General features: G+C 36.6%; 1 protein-coding gene across 4 annotated transcripts in view; it reads right to left on the reverse strand.

Moving 5' to 3' along the window:
* The window catches only part of tspan5a (tetraspanin 5a), a 46,797-nt gene extending 36,010 nt beyond the window's left edge, over positions 1 to 10,787 (reverse strand). For 2 of the 4 annotated variants that reach the window (XR_013815979.1, XM_079809441.1), the window contains exon 1: positions 10,409 to 10,787. Coding sequence is in view for 1 of the 4 variants with exons in the window: in XM_079809441.1 (XP_079665567.1) it covers positions 10,409 to 10,492 (84 nt within the window). In the remaining 3 variants the exon portion in view is untranslated. The remainder of the gene's footprint in view (positions 1 to 10,408) is intronic. The other 2 variants (XR_013815980.1, XR_013815981.1) reach the window with 1 other exon arrangement.
* Between the last annotated feature and the right edge of the window lie 11,246 nt (positions 10,788 to 22,033).

Here is a 22,033-nt window from a genome sequence, read left to right on the forward strand (position 1 = left end):
TGTCCGATTCGCGAAACAATGACTCCTTTGAACCGAATCATTTTAACGACTGGTTAGAACAACTGATCCGTCCAACACTTGAACTAACGAACCAGTTTATTAATTTACTCAGAACTCCTCTGAAATGAGAACACAAGTGTGCTTACCCAATTCAGCAAGAGTGAATAGTAAGAATTAGTTTAATGATCCACAGTCATTCAGCTTATTTATGTTGACAATGTGTAGTGAAATATAATTTAGTTTAGACTGGAGTGAGGTGAGACCAGAACAAAGTTGTTAGCTAGCTGATAATTTTACTAAATTGTATATGGTAGAAAATTAGGCTATTTATAAATTTTTTATGCTACTTTTTAATAATGATATGATTATACCAAAACAATTATCATTAAATAGTGTAAAAATGAGGATCAAAAGAAACAAACATCAAGGTAGAGATCATACATAATATCAGATGTCAAAATAAGATAAGCAAAAATTACAAAAGTTTCTTTGCATTTATTTTACATGTATTGTCAGTATTGCGCTCACAGATCACGTAGGTAGAGGACTTTACTGTGTGTGTGGATGACCATGTCTGTCAGAAACCACCGAAGACCATTTTTGACCCAGGAAAAACCCTGCTATAGGATGATCATTTTTATTTGGTAACACTTTAGAATGGTCATTAGTTAATATTGGTTAACTAAATTAGTTAACATTAACTAATAATGAACTGCACTTATAAAGCGTTTATTAATTTTGTTAATGTTAATTTCAACATTTACTAATGTATTATTAAAATCTTGTTAACATTAGTTAATGCACTGTGAACTAACATGAACAAACCATGAACAGCTGTATTTATATTAACTAATGCTAACAAAGATGAACCAATACAGTAACAAATGTACTGCTCATGGTTAGTTCATGTTAGTTAATACATTAACTAATGTTAACTAATGACCATTATTCTAAAGTGTTACCTTTTATTTTACCTTAATTACATTGACTTAATTTGATTTAAAAAGCACCTTCTTAGTTTTTTTTCGTTGCACTAAACATTATTTGATTTAACATTTTGGAACAATTATATACTTTGGTTTTATTTAATTTCACTGGTAAAGACTTTTTTTCTGTACACTGAATTTAAAAACAAATGCTGATTTAAGTAACATCTTTGTTTGGATTGCAGAATATGCAGTTGTTGCCTTTAATTTCACCTTTCAGTCTTTTAATTTCCAATTAAATTTCTTGTTAATTTCAAATTGCGGACTTGTTTTCATTAGCCAAAAGCCAATTTAGCCTGTTAAATACCAAATAAACATCTTGTTCATGTATACTTTCATTCTTTTATTGTGTTAAAATTTTTTTTTTTAAAATTGGAAATCGGAATCGGCCAGTTTTCTTGAAAAAAATCGGTATCGGAATCGGCCACGTAAAATCATGATCGGTGCATCACTAGTATGTGCATGCCATGCCATTGGGGTACAGTACTGTCATTCTCTTACTGAAAAATAAACTCAGATGATGTACAATCTTACTACATTAAAAAATAAATGGTGTACTTTGAAACAATTTTCTCTAAGACATTGCTAGTAAATTTTACAAATATGACTAGTAACATTGAATTAAATGTGAAAATAGTAAGTAGAAAGACTGAAATAGTAATACTCTAATAATTTTTTTTTTTACTTTGAAATGATATTTTACAGTATAATAATTCATATTTAATGCACAGTTATGAAACATATATTTGTTATTTGTTAAAGGCGGCATCCGGCATGAAATGAAAACTTTCTAAATGCATGTTATAGATCTCATTGTGAACAATTCATTTGTGCAATTTTTAAAAAAACGTCAGACTTCTCTCTGGTAACGTATGCCGTTCATATCTCAAAATCCAATCAACAACCATTTCATAGAGCCAAGTCCCTGCCCTACATTTAATCTTTTCTGTTAATCCATTGGATGTACATCACAATACGACAGAAAAGTTCTGTTGTTACGTTCGTTTAATTGGAATTTCAAATTTGGCAAATTAAGGAATTACATTTTTTCTTTTTATTAATTTGTCAAATGGTTTCTAATAGAGGGAGTCATTCAGAGTAAAGCATGAAGGACAATTTAGTTTCTTGGACTTGATTACAAAAGCAGAAGTTGTGTGTTGTACAAAGGCTCCATTCATTCCCTTCCAACTTTGCACGGCACAATGGAGCAAACCGGAAAACATGCAGCTATTTAAGCATCACAGGGTGTTGTTTGTGATATTAAATCTGTGCCCACACCCAGTTCTGGATAAATGCATATTCCTTTTTGGCTGTTTTGCATGTGTTTATTAAGCTTTCTAAACACAAGTAGTCTGAAAGGTGACATTAGCATCAGGTATATCACAAATATACCCAGAGCAAACATGCAATATTATTATCAATATCATCCAGATGCTCCAGTAAAGCTTAAGCATAATGGTTATCCTGCACTCCATTTAAGATAAAAAATGATATAAGATTACTGAAAAGATCATCTCCAGCCAATCCGGTCAATGTATGGCACACAGTCAATGTAGAACATAGTACTTATATATTTCATAAATGTATGCAATTTAAGGAAACACCAAAGCAGTGATTATTTTAAATATAGAAAAACATCACAATAAAGACTCTACCGTGCATAAGGTACTAATTTCAACACAGGAATTAATTATTTTTCTATTTTACTGCATTTTTTGCTGAAATTCTCATTGCCGCAATGCGTCCAGCTTATATATATATAAAAAAAACCTTTGGGCAGTGCATAATGTTATTTTGCCTCATTCACTTGAGGAAAAATATTGCATAATGTAAGTACACAACCTTTTTAGTTTATGTTCTTGTTCACCATCTGTCATCATGAAGCAAATGACATACACCTCAATGAACACATTCTGTTTAGTATAGCCAGAAAAATGTCACTCAGAGACAAAGAGTGCTTTGACTTGAGGAACAGGCTAGCAAAGCCCGACTCACTTTCAATTTGGAAATGTATTCAGACAGTGTGCAGAGATGACAGCAATATTTTTGAGGTGTGTTATATGCTACACAAGACCATGCACTGCACTCTGACTATAAGCTTTAATTAGTCCATCTGCTTTCCGATATACGAGAGTTATTACATGTTTCATTATGAGTCATCTGTCAGTAAAATATGTAAGCTGTCACGACACCACCAACGTGTTAACCCAAAAAAAGAAGGTGAAAAAAGACCCAAAAAAAGCATTACTTTGGTGAGATCATAACAGGAGATTCTGACTTCAGTGTCCAGTTTTAGTGTAGTACACCATGAGTCAACACTAAACATACAGTAGCTCATGTAGCAATAGTTCATTATAAATGAGTTCTGTAAAGTGGCACAGTGAACGCTCAATAATACCGCCCTCATTATTGAACATGTGAAAGGACGAGCGTCCCAGATAATTTGCAAAAACTAGGTGAAGGGACAAAAGTGATCTATCTTGTAAAAATAATTCTTACTACATTAGGCTATAGGAGTGTTGAGTTGTCAATAGAGTTGACAATAAAATACATTTTCGTTTGTTGGCCAGAGGAGAACTGGCCCCCTGACTGAGCCTGAGGTTTTTTTCTCCATTCTGTCCCCTGATGGGAGTTTTGGTTCCTTGCCACTGTCGCCTTTTGGCTTGCTTAGTTGGGGACACTAAATATTCAACTATATTACTGATCTGCCCGCATTGACACCATTGTATGAGAATTGAACTGAGCTGGACGATGACATCACTGTCTTCTCCAGAGCGGCTGTACAGACGAAACTTTGTTGCATTATTTTCCTGTTATCATTGTAAAGGTGCTTTGAAACAATCTGTATTGTAAAAAGCACTATATAAATAGAGGTGACTTGATTTGACTCTTTACAGTACAGTATGGGATAAAAGTGCATCATTTTATGTTAAGTTCAGAATTTAAATGGGACCCACATGCAGTAAAATGGGACAGTAGCCCCATCTTTCCATTCAAAGTTGCACATTTAAATGATGCATAAAATTGGAAATATAGCAGCGTTTGCATTGGAATCCTGGGAAACTTCCTGGGAAACTGACGCAAAATATCTGTAATAAAAATAGAAGTTGCTGCAATCAGGGAAGCGACTGTGGCTCTTTTTCCATACATCATAAATGACGTCTCAGAGCGTACAGACGAAATGCAATAAACGCTGTCATGTTGTCTTACGTTCGGATGCCTGGTGTTTGGGAACACAATCGTGTGAGGCGCTTTTGGGCGGGAATTATACCGAATCACTTTTGACTTTGACTCAGGCATTTCAGAACGACTAAACTAACATTCGAGATGTTGCTGTGCAATGTGATTGGTCCACCTTGTCCAGTTATCAAATCACATCGACTGTTCTGGCAAAATCACAGTTTTTTGTTGCGCATCGAGGGGTTTATTCTGTAAATTTTCAAGATGAAATACTCAGACCGGCCCGTCTGGCACCAACAACCATGCCACACTCAAAATTGCTTAAATCACCTTTCTTTCCCATTCTGACATTCAGTTTGGAGTTCAGGAGATTGTCTTGACCAGGACCACACCCCTAAATGCATTGAAGCAACTGCCATGTGATTGGTTGATTAGATAATTGCATTAATGAGAAATTGAACAGGTGTTTCTAATAGTCCTTTAGGTGAGTGTATGAAAAAATTAATCTACCTCATTTTTAGAATTTATGTGCATCTTGACGCTTCCATCCAGTGTTTTTTTTAATGCGATATCCCAAAATGACCATAAAAATAGGTGGATTGAAGCATGGCTGTAAACATGAACTAAAAATTGAGGTAGTAGCCATAACAACGGCATTTAATCATCAGACACTCATCATTTTTCACTTGATTTACATACCATAAATATATGTTTAGTCTACAAAAGCCAAATAACACCTCATCAGATTGCACCCCTAAAAATCCCCATAGAAATTACTTTAAAAACAACATTCACTGAAAAAAAGGGATTTACATGATTTAATCTTGTACATCGGTTCCACAAAAATCAATCAAGTTAAATAAACATAATTTGTCCACGTATTTTTAAAATCATGGAATGAGTAATTTTTAAGTATTCTGTACATTATCTTCTTAATATGGTTCCCTAAAGGAATTAATTCATTCAATATCTTATATTTTTGTGTCACATGACTAAATTATAAGACTTTACTAGCTAGCTTCCAAACTATTAGCTATAGCACATATTAGCATGTTAAATGCTAAGCATGAAATGCTCTTTGGGCAAAGCAGTAATAACATGTGCTGTATCAGTCCACAGCCTAAGCAAACGCTCTCTTCTCCACAATGGTAACCCAGTGACATTTAAAACTGTTCTAATAATTCCAACATAATCAAACATTAAACACTATCAAACACTATCCAGTCTCCCCCTTTGCTCGTCTTGCTCAAAAGCACATGAAATAGCACTTAATTTCAAAATGTTTTACTCTCCTTGTTAATGCTGCGTTCCAGGCAGGTTTTTGAGCATGTAAGTTACGACTTCAAACCACGAAGCACGACTTTGTAGCGTTCCAGGCAAAGTCACGGCAAACTGCCTGAGCGCAAGGAATTGTGGTAGCTAGATGTAAACAAAGCATGGCGGACCGTACGGGGCTTATACTCATTTACAATCATTTCTATCGCCAAATGTGCTTACTCCTTCCTTGCTTATTTGAGGGGAACGGAGGAGAAAAAACGGTGCATACGGAAAGAGAAGCTGTTATACCTTTTATTTTACGTTATTTGTATATTTGTTTAATAAACACCGCATCCGGTTTACGGGTTGCCTGGAACACGGCATAAGTCCCAAGCAAAGCATGCTGGGAATTATAGTTTCAGCAAAAATTATTTTCGAGTACTTGATTGGTTCACATTCGCCCTAAATAATGTAATCTAGTAGATTGCACATTTTAGAGAATTACATTAAGAAATCAAGTTAAGAAGAGAAACACAATTTTGTCCTGTAAATCACAAATAATATGATTGAGTAAATTGGACAATACATGTTTTCTTGTTTTTTCAGTGTTGGATAATGCTCACATTGTTTTAGATGTTTACCATTTGGAATTTGTTTTATATGTTTACAATTTGAAATATTTAATATTCAAGGTGGTAAGTTGGGGTGGGGTATAATGAAGATGGCATAATAAATCATTTTTAACAAATAAATCCGATGATATTAATGCACAGTGCATTATTGCAAATACACTCACCTAAAGGATTATTAGTAACACCATACTAATACTGTGTTTCACCCCCTTTCACCTTCAGAACTGCCTTAATTATAAGTGGCATTGATACAACAAGGTGCTGAAACTGCATTCTTTAGAAATGTTGGCCCATATTGATTAGGGATGCACCGAAATGAAAATTCTTGGCCGAAACCGAAAAAGAGGAAACCAAGGCCGAAAGCCGAAAACCGAAACACCGAAAGAAATTATGCCAAATATTAGTACCATTGCATCTATGACTATGACTGTGTACTAACTTTACTAAAATCAAGGCATTGCAATTGCATACATTAATATTAAAGTTTCAAAGAATAAATCAATTACAAGTTATGCCAATATTTATTTAGCACATTGCAACAATGCACAGTATAAAATAAAATTCAAACTAAAATGTTTAACTTGACCCCACTCATTTGTTCATTAAATAATAATGTACAGGCCTACAGAAAGGTTTTTAAATTAAATGTTCTCTCATAAAAACAAAGTGCATTTAGGTCTAGTGCATTTAAAAATTTTCTCTGTAGGACTACTACAAGAAAGTGCATTCAGAACAAGTGCAACTGCTTAAAGATACAACTATTTTCTCTGTAGGCCATTAACATAATAGTGTATCAAAGCAAAGACTGCCATAGCCCATATGTTAACTGTATAATAGGGGTGTAGCGGTACACAAAACTGACGGTTCGGTACAGCAGTTTTACAAAGTGGCTTTTTATTTATTTTTATTGGTTAACTAAAAAAAAAAGTCTGTCCCTAAATGAATTAAATTATAACTAAAAGTTTATTGAATATATTGCTCTAAACTATATGGGAGCCCTTACTTGCACATTAATATTAAAGGTTAAAAACAGAGCCCAAACTATTAGCCTAAATTCAGTTGCTATGTATTTTTAGGTCTAATAATCAACACTCAAATAACATAATACACAAACATGTACACTTCACATAAGGCAGTTTTTGCAATAACTTCTAAATCTAATTATAAAATAGTTTTTTATCCAATTCGTTGTTGAAATATAATCATTTATACACAGTGTCTGTCATTTTATTTAAACATACATGAAATAATCAAGATATCATTAACAGGTTAAGTAGAATATAATGAATATAACGGCTAATATAGGTCATATATTTAGTGAAAGAGTTGATTTTTCTAGTGAAATAACAGCTGTGGACACTGAGGTGCCTGAGGTAAATGATGCTACATGACTGTTTAGTTTACAGCAGTTATATTGAGGTCTTTCTGCCGTTGAAACACTGACTGAGCGATTACACCACATATGATACGTGACAGTAAGTTGTAATGTATCCTCAACACACCTTAGATGTTCATTCATGTTTATTCTTAAGGAAGAGATGATCGATCGCGTTCGCAGATGATCGCGTTCAAGCGCGCGCGCGCTGCCGCCAGATTGAAGTGTGTTCCGCGCTTAAAACATGCCCACTGTTAAAGATTGCGTTCGGTTTCACAGTGAAGTCTGGTCCTCTTCTCATCGAGAACATGAGCTCTCGCTGTCAGTGCTTGTGCATGGGGCAGACGTGTGTGTTTCTCAGATATACTGAAATACGTCCACACTGCAGACATGTTGCTTCAGGCAAGCACGTGCAGGTCGCGGTTTCTGTTTGCGTCATCACAACATTTCGGCCATGTTGTTTCGGTGATAAAAGTCTTTCGGCCGAAAACCGAAAATGCACTTTTGGGGCATTTTCGGCCGAAAATTGGGATGCACATCCAGGGCACGAAGCTCCCGTTCCACCACATCCCAAAGATGCTCTATTGGGTTGAGGTCTGGTGACTGCGGTGGCCATTTTAGTACAATGAACTCATTGTCATGTTCAAGAAACCAATTTGAAATGATTCGAGCTTTGTGACATGGTGTATTATCCTGCTGGAAGTAGCCATCAGAGGATGGGTACATGGTGGTTATAAAGGGATGGACATGGTCAGAAACAATGCTCAGGTAGGCCGTGGCATTTAAACGATGCCCAATTGGCACTAAGGGGCCTAAAGTGTACCAAGAAAACATCCCCCACACCATTACACCACCACCACCAGCCTGCACAGTGGTAACAAGGCATGATGGATCCATGTTCTCATTCTGTTTACGCCAAATTCGGACTCTACCATCTGAATCGAGACTCATCAGACCAGGCAAAATTTTTCCAGTCTTCAACTGTCCAATTTTGGTGAGCTCGTGCAAATTGTAGCCTCTTTTTCCTATTTGTAGTGGAGATGAGTGGTACCCGGTGGGGTCTTCTGCTGTTGTAGCCCATCCGCCTCAAGGTTGTGCGTGTTGTGGCTTCACAAATGCTTTGCTGCATACCTCGGTTATAACGAGTGGTTATTTCAGTCAAAGTTGCTCTTCTATCAGCTTGAATCATTCCGCCCATTCTCCTCTGACCTGATCAACGAGGCATTTTCGCCCACAGGACTGCCGCATACTGGATGTTTTTCCCTTTTCACGTCATTCTTTGTAAACCCTAGAAATGGTTGTGCGTGAAAATCCCAGTAACTGAGCAGATTGTGAAATACTCAGACCGGCCCGTCTGGCACCAACAACCATGCCACGCTCAAAATTGCATAAATCATCTTTCTTTCCCATTCTGACATTCAGTTTGGAGTTCAGGAGATTGTCTTGACCAGGACCACACCCCTAAATGCATTGAAGCAACTGCCATGTGATTGGTTGATTAGATAATTGCATTAATGAGAAATTGAACAGGTGTTCCTAATAATCCTTTAGGTGAGTGTATATTAGTGTTACAACTCACCCCGGTAGAGGGGTAGGTAACAACATCACACTTTGTACTTGACATTATTTTCAACAGTTTAGAGATAAACTGTATATTTAAATAAGTATTACTATATAATTTGACGCAGATAAACATGGGAATTATGTAATAACAAAGTTATAAACATACAGTACAGAGTTACAGATGCGGAAACAAAATGTTTTACTCAGTAGGTTAAGCCTCTTGTGAAATAACAGCATTTTCCGAGTTATAATATCCTGCCATTCCAGTTATAACATGATTAAATCCAGGATACAGTTGAATCAAAACAGGGAATGTTCTCAGAACTTTGGCAAACGTTCTTCTGGCCCTTATCCAGTCTTTGTTAATGTTCTCAAAACGTTAGCACAAAAACATTATTAAGCAACACTTTATTTTACCGAGTCATTGTTACATATGTTAGTTACTATAGTAGGCTAATAACTATAAATTATTCATAATTTCATGCAACTAACTCTAAACCAACCCAAACCCTAATCCTAACCCTATAGTAAGTACATGTAGACTAGTCAGTACCTAAATGTAGGGTGTAACAAAGAGGTTACACTTTATTTTAAGGTGTCTTTGTTACAGTGTAATTATATATTTAAGTACTGAGTAATAGTAAAGTACTTACAATAGGGTTAGGGTAGGATTAGGGTTTGTTTGTTTGAGGGTTGCATGTAGCCTAATTATGCATAATTTACTGTTATTAATATAAAGCCACTGTAAAATACAGTGTTAACAAATAAAGTGTAACCCATTATTTACCTGAAAGGTTTTAGTTGGATGTTCTTCGTCTAACATTTTACTATTTGTTTTCCTTATGTTTAGAGAACATTCATATTTAACGTTCCAATGTTTGCATTATGATGAAATAATCCCGAAATGTTATGTTTTTAACGTTTGTATAACCAAGAAAACATTTAAAACACTGGAGGTGTCGAACGTTAAGAAAACATTCAGAAATGCCGTTTTCATAACTTAATTAGGAACGTTAGAACATATTTTTGTTAGCTGTGAAGGTCGATGCATTGCTTCACAGAGAGAAAGCCGATTATCTGTAGTACGCACTTGACTCGCTGCTGTCATGCATATCTGAGATAAACGATCGCAAAGAAATGAGTTATATTAGTTATATCCACACGGAACAGAACCAGGCTCCTGCTGCCTGCTCAACGTAGAATAATCGATAGGTCTTAATTTAATCGACAAATAATGCCAGTCTTGTACAGTACATAACACCGGCTCGCATTTCAAACAAACGAACAAAGGGAATGAATTGCGCAAGCGAGCGAAATAAATACCCATATATCATCAGACCCACATTCACATGCAATGGCATACAAAACATTGATATATAAACAAAGAAATGCTGGTGCAAACACAAAGCTCTTACCCAAAATAGTATGTTAAATCCAAATATGAAATATTTAATGCAGCAGCTGACTTCTTGACCCTTGTAATGCTTTCCTGACATCATTGGCTCGTTTTTTCCCAGCACAAACTACTGGACTCACATGAAACGCGAAGCAGGTTCAGTTCGAGTATTCCGTTCTTAGGACATCGATGTCAAACTGTCCTAGTAATATTATTACCCGCATAAAAGAAACATAATGCTGACCACCTTCATAAGCGCCTAAATTAGATACAATGCCGACTGTCATTTATAAACAAATCCGCTGACTTTAACTGTATATCTCGAAATAACGGCCCCTTCTTCACTGCAATTAGTTCACATAGCTTTTTTTTCACTTGACATGGCTGCTTTGATTGACAGCACCAGTAACCAATCAGCTGCCGTGTCTTGGTTGTCCCTCAATCCTCCCCCACCATGATTCACCTCCTCTCACAAGCACGCGCATTAGTAGTTTTCGCCAAACGGCGTGCACGAGCAGTGTCGCTCAGTTTTCGTAAACTGCATTTTAAACAGGGAAACAAAATCACCTTTCAATAAAATAACACTCTCAAGCCTTTTTTTATAAACTAATATGCTTATGTTTTTCGTTATTATATTAGATTAGCCTATTGTTTTATATTTTTTAAAGGAGACCTGTAATTGTTTTGTTTTTTATCTGACTTTATTTATTGACTGTAGGCATATTTGTGTATTTGTAGTAGGCCTAGCCTTTTGTTATCTTTCTGAAACTGTATTTGCTGCTGTCTTCACTGGAAGAAGAGATTGTTGTAATATCTCAATGGGATTTCCCTGGTTAAATCAAAATAAATAAAATAAAAATATTATATTAGACCTATACATTATATTATTTGACCATACAAATCGGATGGAATATAAAAGAATTGGCTTCACCTCACAACTTACATACAGTACAATTACACTAGAATGTTGTGAGTGAATCAATCCGGTGTGGTGACGAATCGGGTCCTCCTCAAAATCGGGTCTCCCATTGGCGATCCCAATGGCACTCTCTTTAGCGCATGTTTACAATTCCTACAAAAATATGATAAATGCTGTTATACGTTATAATGACCATATATTAGTTAGCTTATACATAGCATAGATAGCAGATTAGCCTGATAGCTTAGTTTATACACTCATTAGGCAAGGCAAGGCACGTTTATTTATACATACACAATGGTAATTCAAAGTGCTTTACATAGAAAAGGTATTAAAATATTGATAGAATAATCACAACATAAGAAATAAAAATACCATGTATAAGAAAGAAAATAACAGTACTAAATTTGCGGCTCCCCTGTCTGAACAGAAGAGTCAGAGATTTTCGGTTTGTGAGACACACTAGTAGCAACCCAGCTTCCAAGTGACCTCCTGCCCTTCCAAGGACCCGGTGTTTCACACTCACGTCTGAGTGTGTACCGTCTCACTTCCCTTCACAAGTCTCCCAACCAGACAGCACTAACCAAAAATAAAAACAAGGTTAAATTAAAACAGTTATAAAAAGAATTTAAATGAAATTAAAAGAATAAAAAGATGATACATAGATTTACATTTATGCATTTAGCAGACACTTTTATCCAAAGCGACTTACAACTGAGGAGTACAGGAAGCGATCCGTCATGAAGAGGCAGCGAAACACAGAAAGTGCCTGAAGTACTAAGTTTGGACATCGCACAGAGCATCACGCTCTAGGGCAGGGAAGAAGTAGAGGAAAATAGAAGGAAAATAAGGGGAAAAAAATATATATATTATATTATATTATATATATATATATATATATATATATATATATATATATATATATATATATATATATATATATATATATATATTTTTTTTTTTTTTAAGATAAGGTTAAGTACTCGCGGAAGAGATGAGTTTTCAGCTGTCATTTGAATGCTGTCAGTGATTCTGCAATTCGGATGGAGGTGGGAAGGTCGTTCCACCAGCAGGGAACAGTGAATGTGAATGTTCTGGAGATGGATTTTCTGCCTCTCTGTGATGTTACCACAAGCCGTTGCTCCTTAGCTGAGCGAAGGCTTCTGGTGGGGGTGTAGAGTCAAAGTATGCAGGAGCGCGGCTCGTGGTGGATCTGTAAGCGAGCGTAAGCGCATTGAACTTGATGCGAGCAGCGAGTGGTAGCCAGTGCAGAGAGATGAAGAGTGGCGTGACATTGGCCCTTTTGGGTTCGTTGAAGATAAGGCGTGCTGCTGCATTCTGGATCATTTGGAGTGTTTTGATCGCACATGATGGAAGTCCAGCCAGAAGGGCATTGTAGTAGTCAAGCCTAGAAATGACCAGGGCCTGGACGAGAAGCTGTGTTGCATGTTCTGTTAGAAAAGGTCTGAGCTTCCTGATGTTGTGGAGCGCAAACCTCCATGAGCGAGCTGTCTTTGAAATGTGGTCTTTGAAGGACAGCTGGTCGTCAAAGATTACGCCAAGGTTTCTGACCGACCCTGTAGAGGTGATCCGAGATGAACCTAGCTGGATGACGAAGTCATGTTGTATTGTTGGATTGGCCAGGAAGATGAGCAGTTCAGTCTTTGACAGGGGGAGCTGCAGGTGATGTTTTTTCATCCATGCTGAGATGTCCGCCAGACAGCTGGAGATTCTTGCGGCTACTGTGGGGTTGTCTGGTTGGAATGAAAGAGCTGAGTGTCATCAGCGTAGCAGTGGTATGAGAGGCCATGTGCCTGTATGATGGGTCCCAATGATGTAGTGTAAATGGAGAAGAGGAGAGGTCCAAGTACTGAGCCCTGAGGAACCCCTGTGGTCAGCTGATGTACTTTGGATACCTCCCCTCTCCAGGCAACCTTGAAAGACCTACCTGTGATATAGGACTCAAACCAGTGGAGTGGAATCCCTGTGATGCCCAGGGTGGACAGAAGAATCTGATGACTGACTGTGTCAAAGGCACAGATAAAGATGAGATAAAGTGCAATCAGTCGGACATACAGTGGCACAGTGCTCATTCAGTAAATGCTAAACAGATGTGTTTTGAGTCTGGATTTGAAAGTGGCTACTGTTGGTGGACATCTGATCTGTTCAGGAAGCTGGTTCCAGCTACGGCTGGCAAAATAGCTAAAAGCAGACTCTCCTTGCTTTGAGTGAACCCTTGGTATTTCTAACTAACTTGATCCTGATGATCTGAGTGATCTGTTAGGTTTATATTCAGTGAGCATATCTGCAATGTATTTAGGTCCTAGGCCATTGAGTGATTTATAAACAAGTAACAGTACTTTAAAATCAATCCTAAATGTAACTGGAAGGCAGTGTAAAGACCTGAGGACTGGCGTGATATGTTCATATTTTCTGGTTCTGTATGAGCTGCAGCTGTCTAATGGTCTTTTTGGGAAGGCTGGTGAGAAGACCATTACAATAGTCTACCCTACTGGTGATGAAAGCATGAATGAGTTTCTCTAAGTCTTGTCTGGAAACAAAGCATCTAATTCTTGATATATTTCTGAGATAATAGTAAGCTGATTTAGTTATTGCTTCATTATGTGTTCACAATCCTTTACATTTTAAATTAAGAGTTAAATATCCAAATATTTGAATAGAATATAATGTTCAATTATTCACTTAATTGGCTATTATTATTATTAATTAATTAACTGAAAGAAACATTAATTTTGTTTTATTATGCAGTAGGCCTATAGTTACTGTCATGGGAAATTTTAACTCTTTAGTGGTGAGATTGTAATGAAGACTAAACCCACTTGTCTTTGAAGTATTTTATTGCAAGAACACCATTCACATACAGACAAAGTTTCTGCAGAGAAGGACAGCCTCGCCCAGTGAGGGCTGCCTTAAATACGTCTTACCCCTCACCCCGCTGGCAAAATAGAAATTAATATATGGGGCAACACCATCTTTCATTCTCTAGGCCTCGGATAGAGGAGCCACTTCTAAGAAACAGCAGAATAGTAGACATTTAACACCTCTTAGAAAACACAATTTCAGCTTGTTTCTTCTGACACTTGAAATAGCACACATACACATTTTACTAAGATTAGCTGTCCGTTGTCATGCAGACATACATAACAAAAAGTAAATACATTTTACATAAAGCAAAATTGATTTCCACTACATAACCTATACATATTTTACACACACACACACACACACACACACACACACACACACACACACACACACACACACACACACACACACACACACACACACACACACACACACACACACACACACACACACACACACACACACACACACATCACACACATGTCTGGTGCGCTATCCTTCTGGGGACTCACCATAGGCGTAATGGTTTTTATACTGTACAAACCGTATTTTCTATCCCCTTACACTGCCCCTGCCCCTAAACCTAACCCTCACAGGAGACATTCTGCATTTTTACATTTTCATAAAAACTCATTCTGAATGATTTATAAGCTTTTGTGCCCGTGAGGACCTCAATTTAGGTCCCCACGGTGACACGAGTCCCCATGAGTCTGTCTACAGTCAGGTTGAAGTCCCCACCAGGCTAGAAAAACATGTACACACACACACACACACACACACACACACACACACACACACACACACACACACACACACACACACACACGCACACGCACACACACACACACACACACACACACACACACACACACACACACACACACACACACACACACACACACACACACACGTTTGTTTTTATGAAATGTGAGGACATTTCATAGGCGTAATGGTTTTTATACCGTACAAACCATATTTTCTATCCCCCTACACTGCCCCTGCCCCTAAAACTACCCATCACAGGAGACTGTGCAGTTCACTTTCTGTGAAAAAAAACTTGTTCTGTGTGATTTATAAGCATTTTGAAAAGTGAGGACATGGGGAACGTCCTCATATTTCACCCTGTTTTTGTAATACCTGCCATACTCATGTCATTATACACATTTGTGTCCTGATATTTCACAAAAACATGCCCACACACACACACACACACACACACACACACACACACACACACACACACACACACACACACATATATATAATGTGTACGTATGTATAATCATTAAGTAATATTTGATGGAGACCTGATTTCGAGGGAGAAAAAACGATTGGTAGTGTTGTAGACTTGGTTTCAAGAACGGTCTTAAGACCATTTTTTGACGGTCTGGGTCTTGTCTCGGTCTCAGAGAGGACTCGGGATTTTGTTTCAAGACCGGTCAAGACCACCAGAGGCGGACAGTAGTGAAGTATTTTTAGTTTCTACTCAAGTACATATTTCAAGTACATGTGCTTTATCACTGTTTTTCTTTGGAAAACTTTTACTTCACTACATTCCAAAGCATAATGTCATACTTTTTACTGCACTACATTTCATAAATTAGAGGGTTTTTTTTTTTTAACCTTTAATACTTAATTACATAAAAAATTTAATACTTTCTTATTTGTACTCAAGTAAAACTTTGAATTACTTTTACCTCAGTAAAAGCACAACTCCAAATCAGAAAAAGTTGGGACAGTATGGAAAACGCAAAAAAAAAAAAAGAAGTGATTTCTAAATGTACTTTGACTTGTATTTAATTGCAGACAATATGAACACAAAATATTTCATGTTTTGTCTGGTCAACTTCATGTCATTTGTAAATATGCATCCTTTCCTGTCATTCAGACCTGCAACACATTTAAAAAAAAAGTTGGGACAGGAGCAATTTAGGGCTAGTAATGAGGTAAAATGGTTAAATTATGATGTGATTTGAAACAGGTGATGTCAACAGGTGATTGTAATTATGATTTGGTACAAAAGCAGCATCCAAGAAAGGTCTAATCCTTTAGGAGCAAAGATGGGCCGAGGATCGCCAGTTTGCCAACAAATACGTGAGAAAATTATTGAAATGTTTAAAAACAATGTTCCTCAAAGAAAGATAGGAAGAGATTTGTATATTTCACATTCAACAGTGCATACCATAATTAAAAGATTCAAGGAATCTGGAGGAATTTCAGTGCGTAAAGGACAAGGGCGAAATTACACCTGAAACACTTCATCACTTGGTGTCTTCAGTCCCTAAACGTCTTTTAAGTGTTGTGAAAAGGAATGGCAACATTACAAAGTGGTAAATGCTTTACTGTCCCAACTTTTTTTGAAATTTGTTGCAGGTCTGAATGACAGGAAAGGATGCATATTTATAAATGACATGAAGTTGACCAGACAAAACATGAATTATTTTGTGTTCATATTGTCTGCAATGAAATACAAGTCAAAGTAAATTTAGAAATCACTTCTCTTTTTTTTTATTTGCGTTTTCCATACTGTCCCAACTTTTTCTGATTTGGGGTTGTAAGAAAGCAATAATTTTTTTATGTAATTAAGTATTAAATGATATTCAATATGACACGTACTGCAGTAAAAATTACAATATTATGTTTTGGAAGGTTGTGAAGTAAACGTTTCCAAAGAAGAACACTGATAAAATACATATACTTGAAAAATAAAATTACTTGGAAAGTAAAAATAGTTCTCTACTGTCCGCCTCTGAAGACCACAACTGCTGGGATGTCACTAAATTGCCGGTGCATTGCCTGATTTATTTATTAACATCATTAATGTGTATGGATGTAAAAAATGACTGCTTCAGATGCAATTAAAAACTTATTTCTAATTTGATTTATTTATTGTGCCGATTCAGAAATGAATGAGGTGAGCATATCTGCAATGTATTTAGGTCCTAGGCCATTGAGTGATTTATAAACAAGTAACAGTACTTTAAAATCAATCCTAAATGTAACTGGAAGCCAGTGTAAAGACCTGAGGACTGGCGTGATATGTTCATATTTTCTGGTTCTGTATGAGCTGCAGCTGTCTAATGGTCTTTTTGGGAAGGCTGGTGAGAAGACCATTACAATAGTCTACCCTACTGGTGATGAAAGCATGAATGAGTTTCTCTAGGTCTTGTCTGGAAACAAAGCATCTAATTCTTGATATATTTTTGAGATGATAGTATGCTGATTTAGTTCATTACACATGTGTTCGCAATCATTTATGTTTTAAATTAAGTGTTAAATATACAAATATTTCCGTTTTAAAAAGAATATAATGATGTTCAATTATTCACTTAATTGGCAATTATTATTATTATTAAGCTAATTAATTAACTGAAAGAAACATTAATTTTGTTTTATTATGCAGTAGGCCTATAGTAACTGTTGTGGAAATTTTAACTCTTTAGTGGTGAGATTGTAATGAAGACCAAACCCACTTGTCTTTGAAGTATTTTATTGCAAGAACACCATTCACATACAGACAAAGTTTCTGCAGAGAAGGACAGCCTCGCCCAGTGAGGGCTGCCTTAAATACGTCTTACCCCTCACCCCGCTGGCAAAATAGAAATTAATATATGGGGCAACACCATCTTTCATTCTCTAGGCCTCGGATAGAGGAGCCACTTCTAAGAAACAGCAGAATAGTAGACATTTAACACCTCTTAGAAAACACAATTTCAGCTTGTTTCTTCTGACACTTGAAATAGCACACATACACATTTTACTAAGATTAGCTGTCCATTGTCATGCAGACATACATAACAAAAAGTAAATACATTTTACATAAAGCAAAATTGATTTCCACTACATAACCTATACATATTTTACACACACACACACACACACACACACACACACACACACACACACACACACACACACACACACACACACACACACACACACACACACACACACACACACACACACACACACACACACACACACACACACACACACACACACACACACACACACACACACACACACACACACACACACACACACACACACACACACACACACACACACACACACGTTTGTTTTTATGAAATGTGAGGACATTTCATAGGCGTAATGGTTTTTATACCGTACAAACCATATTTTCTATCCCCCTACACTGCTCCTGCCCCTAAAACTACCCATCACAGGAGACTGTGCAGTTCACTTTCTGTGAAAAAAAAACTTGTTCTGTATGATTTATAAGCATTTTGAAAAGTGAGGACATGGGGAACGTCCTCATATTTCACCCTGTTTTTGTAATACCTATGTCATACTCATGTCATTATACACATTTGTGTCCTGATATTTCACAAAAACATGCCCACACACACACACACACACACGCACACACACACACACACACACACACACACACACACGCACTCATGTTGGGTTTATGTTTTATGGGGACTTTCCATAGGCGTAATGGTTTTTATACCGTACATAACGTATATTATATCCCCCTACACTGCCCCTACCCCTAAACCTACCCATCACAGGAGACATTCTGCATTTTTACATTTTCAAAAAACATAACTTAGTCTGATTTATAAGATGTTTTCCTAAAAATGTCCCCACAAGGATGAGGATTTCGGATATTGCCATCTTTATGGGGACAAAATGTCCCCATAAAGATGGCAATATCCGAAATCCTCATAACGTAGGGATTACCAGTCCACACACACACACACACACACACACACACACACACACACACACACACACACACACACACACACACACACACACACACACACACACACGCACACGCACACGCACACGCACACGCACACGCACACGCCCACACACACACACACACACACACACACACACACACACACACACACACACACACACACACACACACACACACACACACACACACACACACACACACACACACATATATAATGTGTACGTATGTATAATCATTAAGTAATATTTGATGGAGACCTGATTTCGAGGGAGAAAAAACGATTGGTAGTGTTGTAGACTTGGTTTCAAGAACGGTCTTAAGACCATTTTTTGACGGTCTGGGTCTTGTCTCGGTCTCAGAGAGGACTCGGGATTTTGTTTCAAGACCGGTCAAGACCACCAGAGGCGGACAGTAGTGAAGTATTTTTAGTTTCTACTCAAGTACATATTTCAAGTACATGTGCTTTATCACTGTTTTTCTTTGGAAAACTTTTACTTCACTACATTCCAAAGCATAATGTCATACTTTTTACTGCACTACATTTCATAAATTAGAGGGTTTTTTTTTTTAACCTTTAATACTTAATTACATAAAAAATTTAATACTTTCTTATTTGTACTCAAGTAAAACTTTGAATTACTTTTACCTCAGTAAAAGCACAACTCCAAATCAGAAAAAGTTGGGACAGTATGGAAAACGCAAAAAAAAAAAAAGAAGTGATTTCTAAATGTACTTTGACTTGTATTTAATTGCAGACAATATGAACACAAAATATTTCATGTTTTGTCTGGTCAACTTCATGTCATTTGTAAATATGCATCCTTTCCTGTCATTCAGACCTGCAACACATTTAAAAAAAAAGTTGGGACAGGAGCAATTTAGGGCTAGTAATGAGGTAAAATGGTTAAATTATGATGTGATTTGAAACAGGTGATGTCAACAGGTGATTGTAATTATGATTTGGTACAAAAGCAGCATCCAAGAAAGGTCTAATCCTTTAGGAGCAAAGATGGGCCGAGGATCGCCAGTTTGCCAACAAATACGTGAGAAAATTATTGAAATGTTTAAAAACAATGTTCCTCAAAGAAAGATAGGAAGAGATTTGTATATTTCACATTCAACAGTGCATACCATAATTAAAAGATTCAAGGAATCTGGAGGAATTTCAGTGCGTAAAGGACAAGGGCGAAATTACACCTGAAACACTTCATCACTTGGTGTCTTCAGTCCCTAAACGTCTTTTAAGTGTTGTGAAAAGGAATGGCAACATTACAAAGTGGTAAATGCTTTACTGTCCCAACTTTTTTTGAAATGTGTTGCAGGTCTGAATGACAGGAAAGGATGCATATTTAAAAATGACATGAAGTTGACCAGACAAAACATGAATAATTTTGTGTTCATATTGTCTGCAATGAAATACAAGTCAAAGTAAATTTAGAAATCACTTCTCTTTTTTTTTATTTGCGTTTTCCATACTGTCCCAACTTTTTCTGATTTGGGGTTGTAAGAAAGCAATAATTTTTTTATGTAATTAAGTATTAAATGATATTCAATATGACACGTACTGCAGTAAAAATTACAATATTATGTTTTGGAAGGTTGTGAAGTAAACGTTTCCAAAGAAGAACACTGATAAAATACATATACTTGAAAAATAAAATTACTTGGAAAGTAAAAAATAGTTCTCTACTGTCCGCCTCTGAAGACCACAACTGCTGGGATATCACTAAATTGCCGGTGCATTGCCTGATTTATTTATTAACATCATTAATGTGTATGGATGTAAAAAATGACTGCTTCAGATGCAATTAAAAACTTATTTCTAATTTGATTTATTTATTGTGCCGATTCAGAAATTAATGAGGTGAGCATATCTGCAATGTATTTAGGTCCTAGGCCATTGAGTGATTTATAAACAAGTAACAGTACTTTAAAATCAATCCTAAATGTAACTGGAAGGCAGTGTAAAGACCTGAGGACTGGCGTGATATGTTCATATTTTCTGGTTCTGTATGAGCTGCAGCTGTCTAATGGTCTTTTTGGGAAGGCTGGTGAGAAGACCATTACAATAGTCTACCCTACTGGTGATGAAAGCATGAATGAGTTTCTCTAAGTCTTGTCTGGAAACAAAGCATCTAATTCTTGATATATTTTTGAGATGATAGTAAGCTGATTTAGTTCATTACACATGTGTTCGCAATCATTTATGTTTTAAATTAAGTGTTAAATATACAAATATTTCCGTTTTAAAAAGAATATAATGATGTTCAATTATTCACTTAATTGGCAATTATTATTATTATTAAGCTAATTAATTAACTGAAAGAATCATTAATTTTGTTTTATTATGCAGTAGGCCTATAGTAACTGTTGTGGAAATTTTAACTCTTTCGTGGTGAGATTGTAATGAAGACCAAACCCACTTGTCTTTTGAAGTATTTTATTCTTGCAAGAACACCATTCACATACAGACAAAGTTTCTGCAGAGAAGGACAGCCTCGCCCAGTGAGGGCTGCCTTAAATACGTCTTACCCCTCAGCCCGCTGGCAAAGTAGAAATTGAAATAGAAATTGAAGATATATACCATATAAGGGGGCAAGGGCAACACTATCTTTCATTCTCTAGGCCTCGGATAGAGGAGCCATTTCTAAGAAACAGCAGAATAGTAGACATTTAACACCTCTTAGAAAACACAATTTCAGCTTGTTTCTTCTGACACTTGAAATAGCACACATACACATTTTACTAAGATCAGCTGTCTGTTGCCATGCATACATACATATCAAAAAGTAAATACATTTTACATAAAGCAAAATTGATTTCCACATACATATTTTACACACACACACACACACACGCACGCACGCACGCACGCACGCACGCACGCACGCACGCACACACACACACACACACACATATATATATATAATGTGTTCGTATGTATAATCATTAAGTAATATTTGATGGAGACCTGATTTTCGGGGGAGAAAAAACGATTTGTAGTGTCTTGGTTTCAAGAACGGTCTTAAGACCATTTTTCGGTCTGGGTCTTGTCTCGGTCTCGACCACATTCGTACTCGGTCTTGTCTTGGTCTCAGAGAGGA

The sequence above is a fragment of the Gobio gobio genome (genome assembly GCF_949357685.1).
Source record: "Gobio gobio genome assembly, chromosome: 2".
Lineage (NCBI taxonomy): Eukaryota > Metazoa > Chordata > Actinopteri > Cypriniformes > Gobionidae > Gobio > Gobio gobio.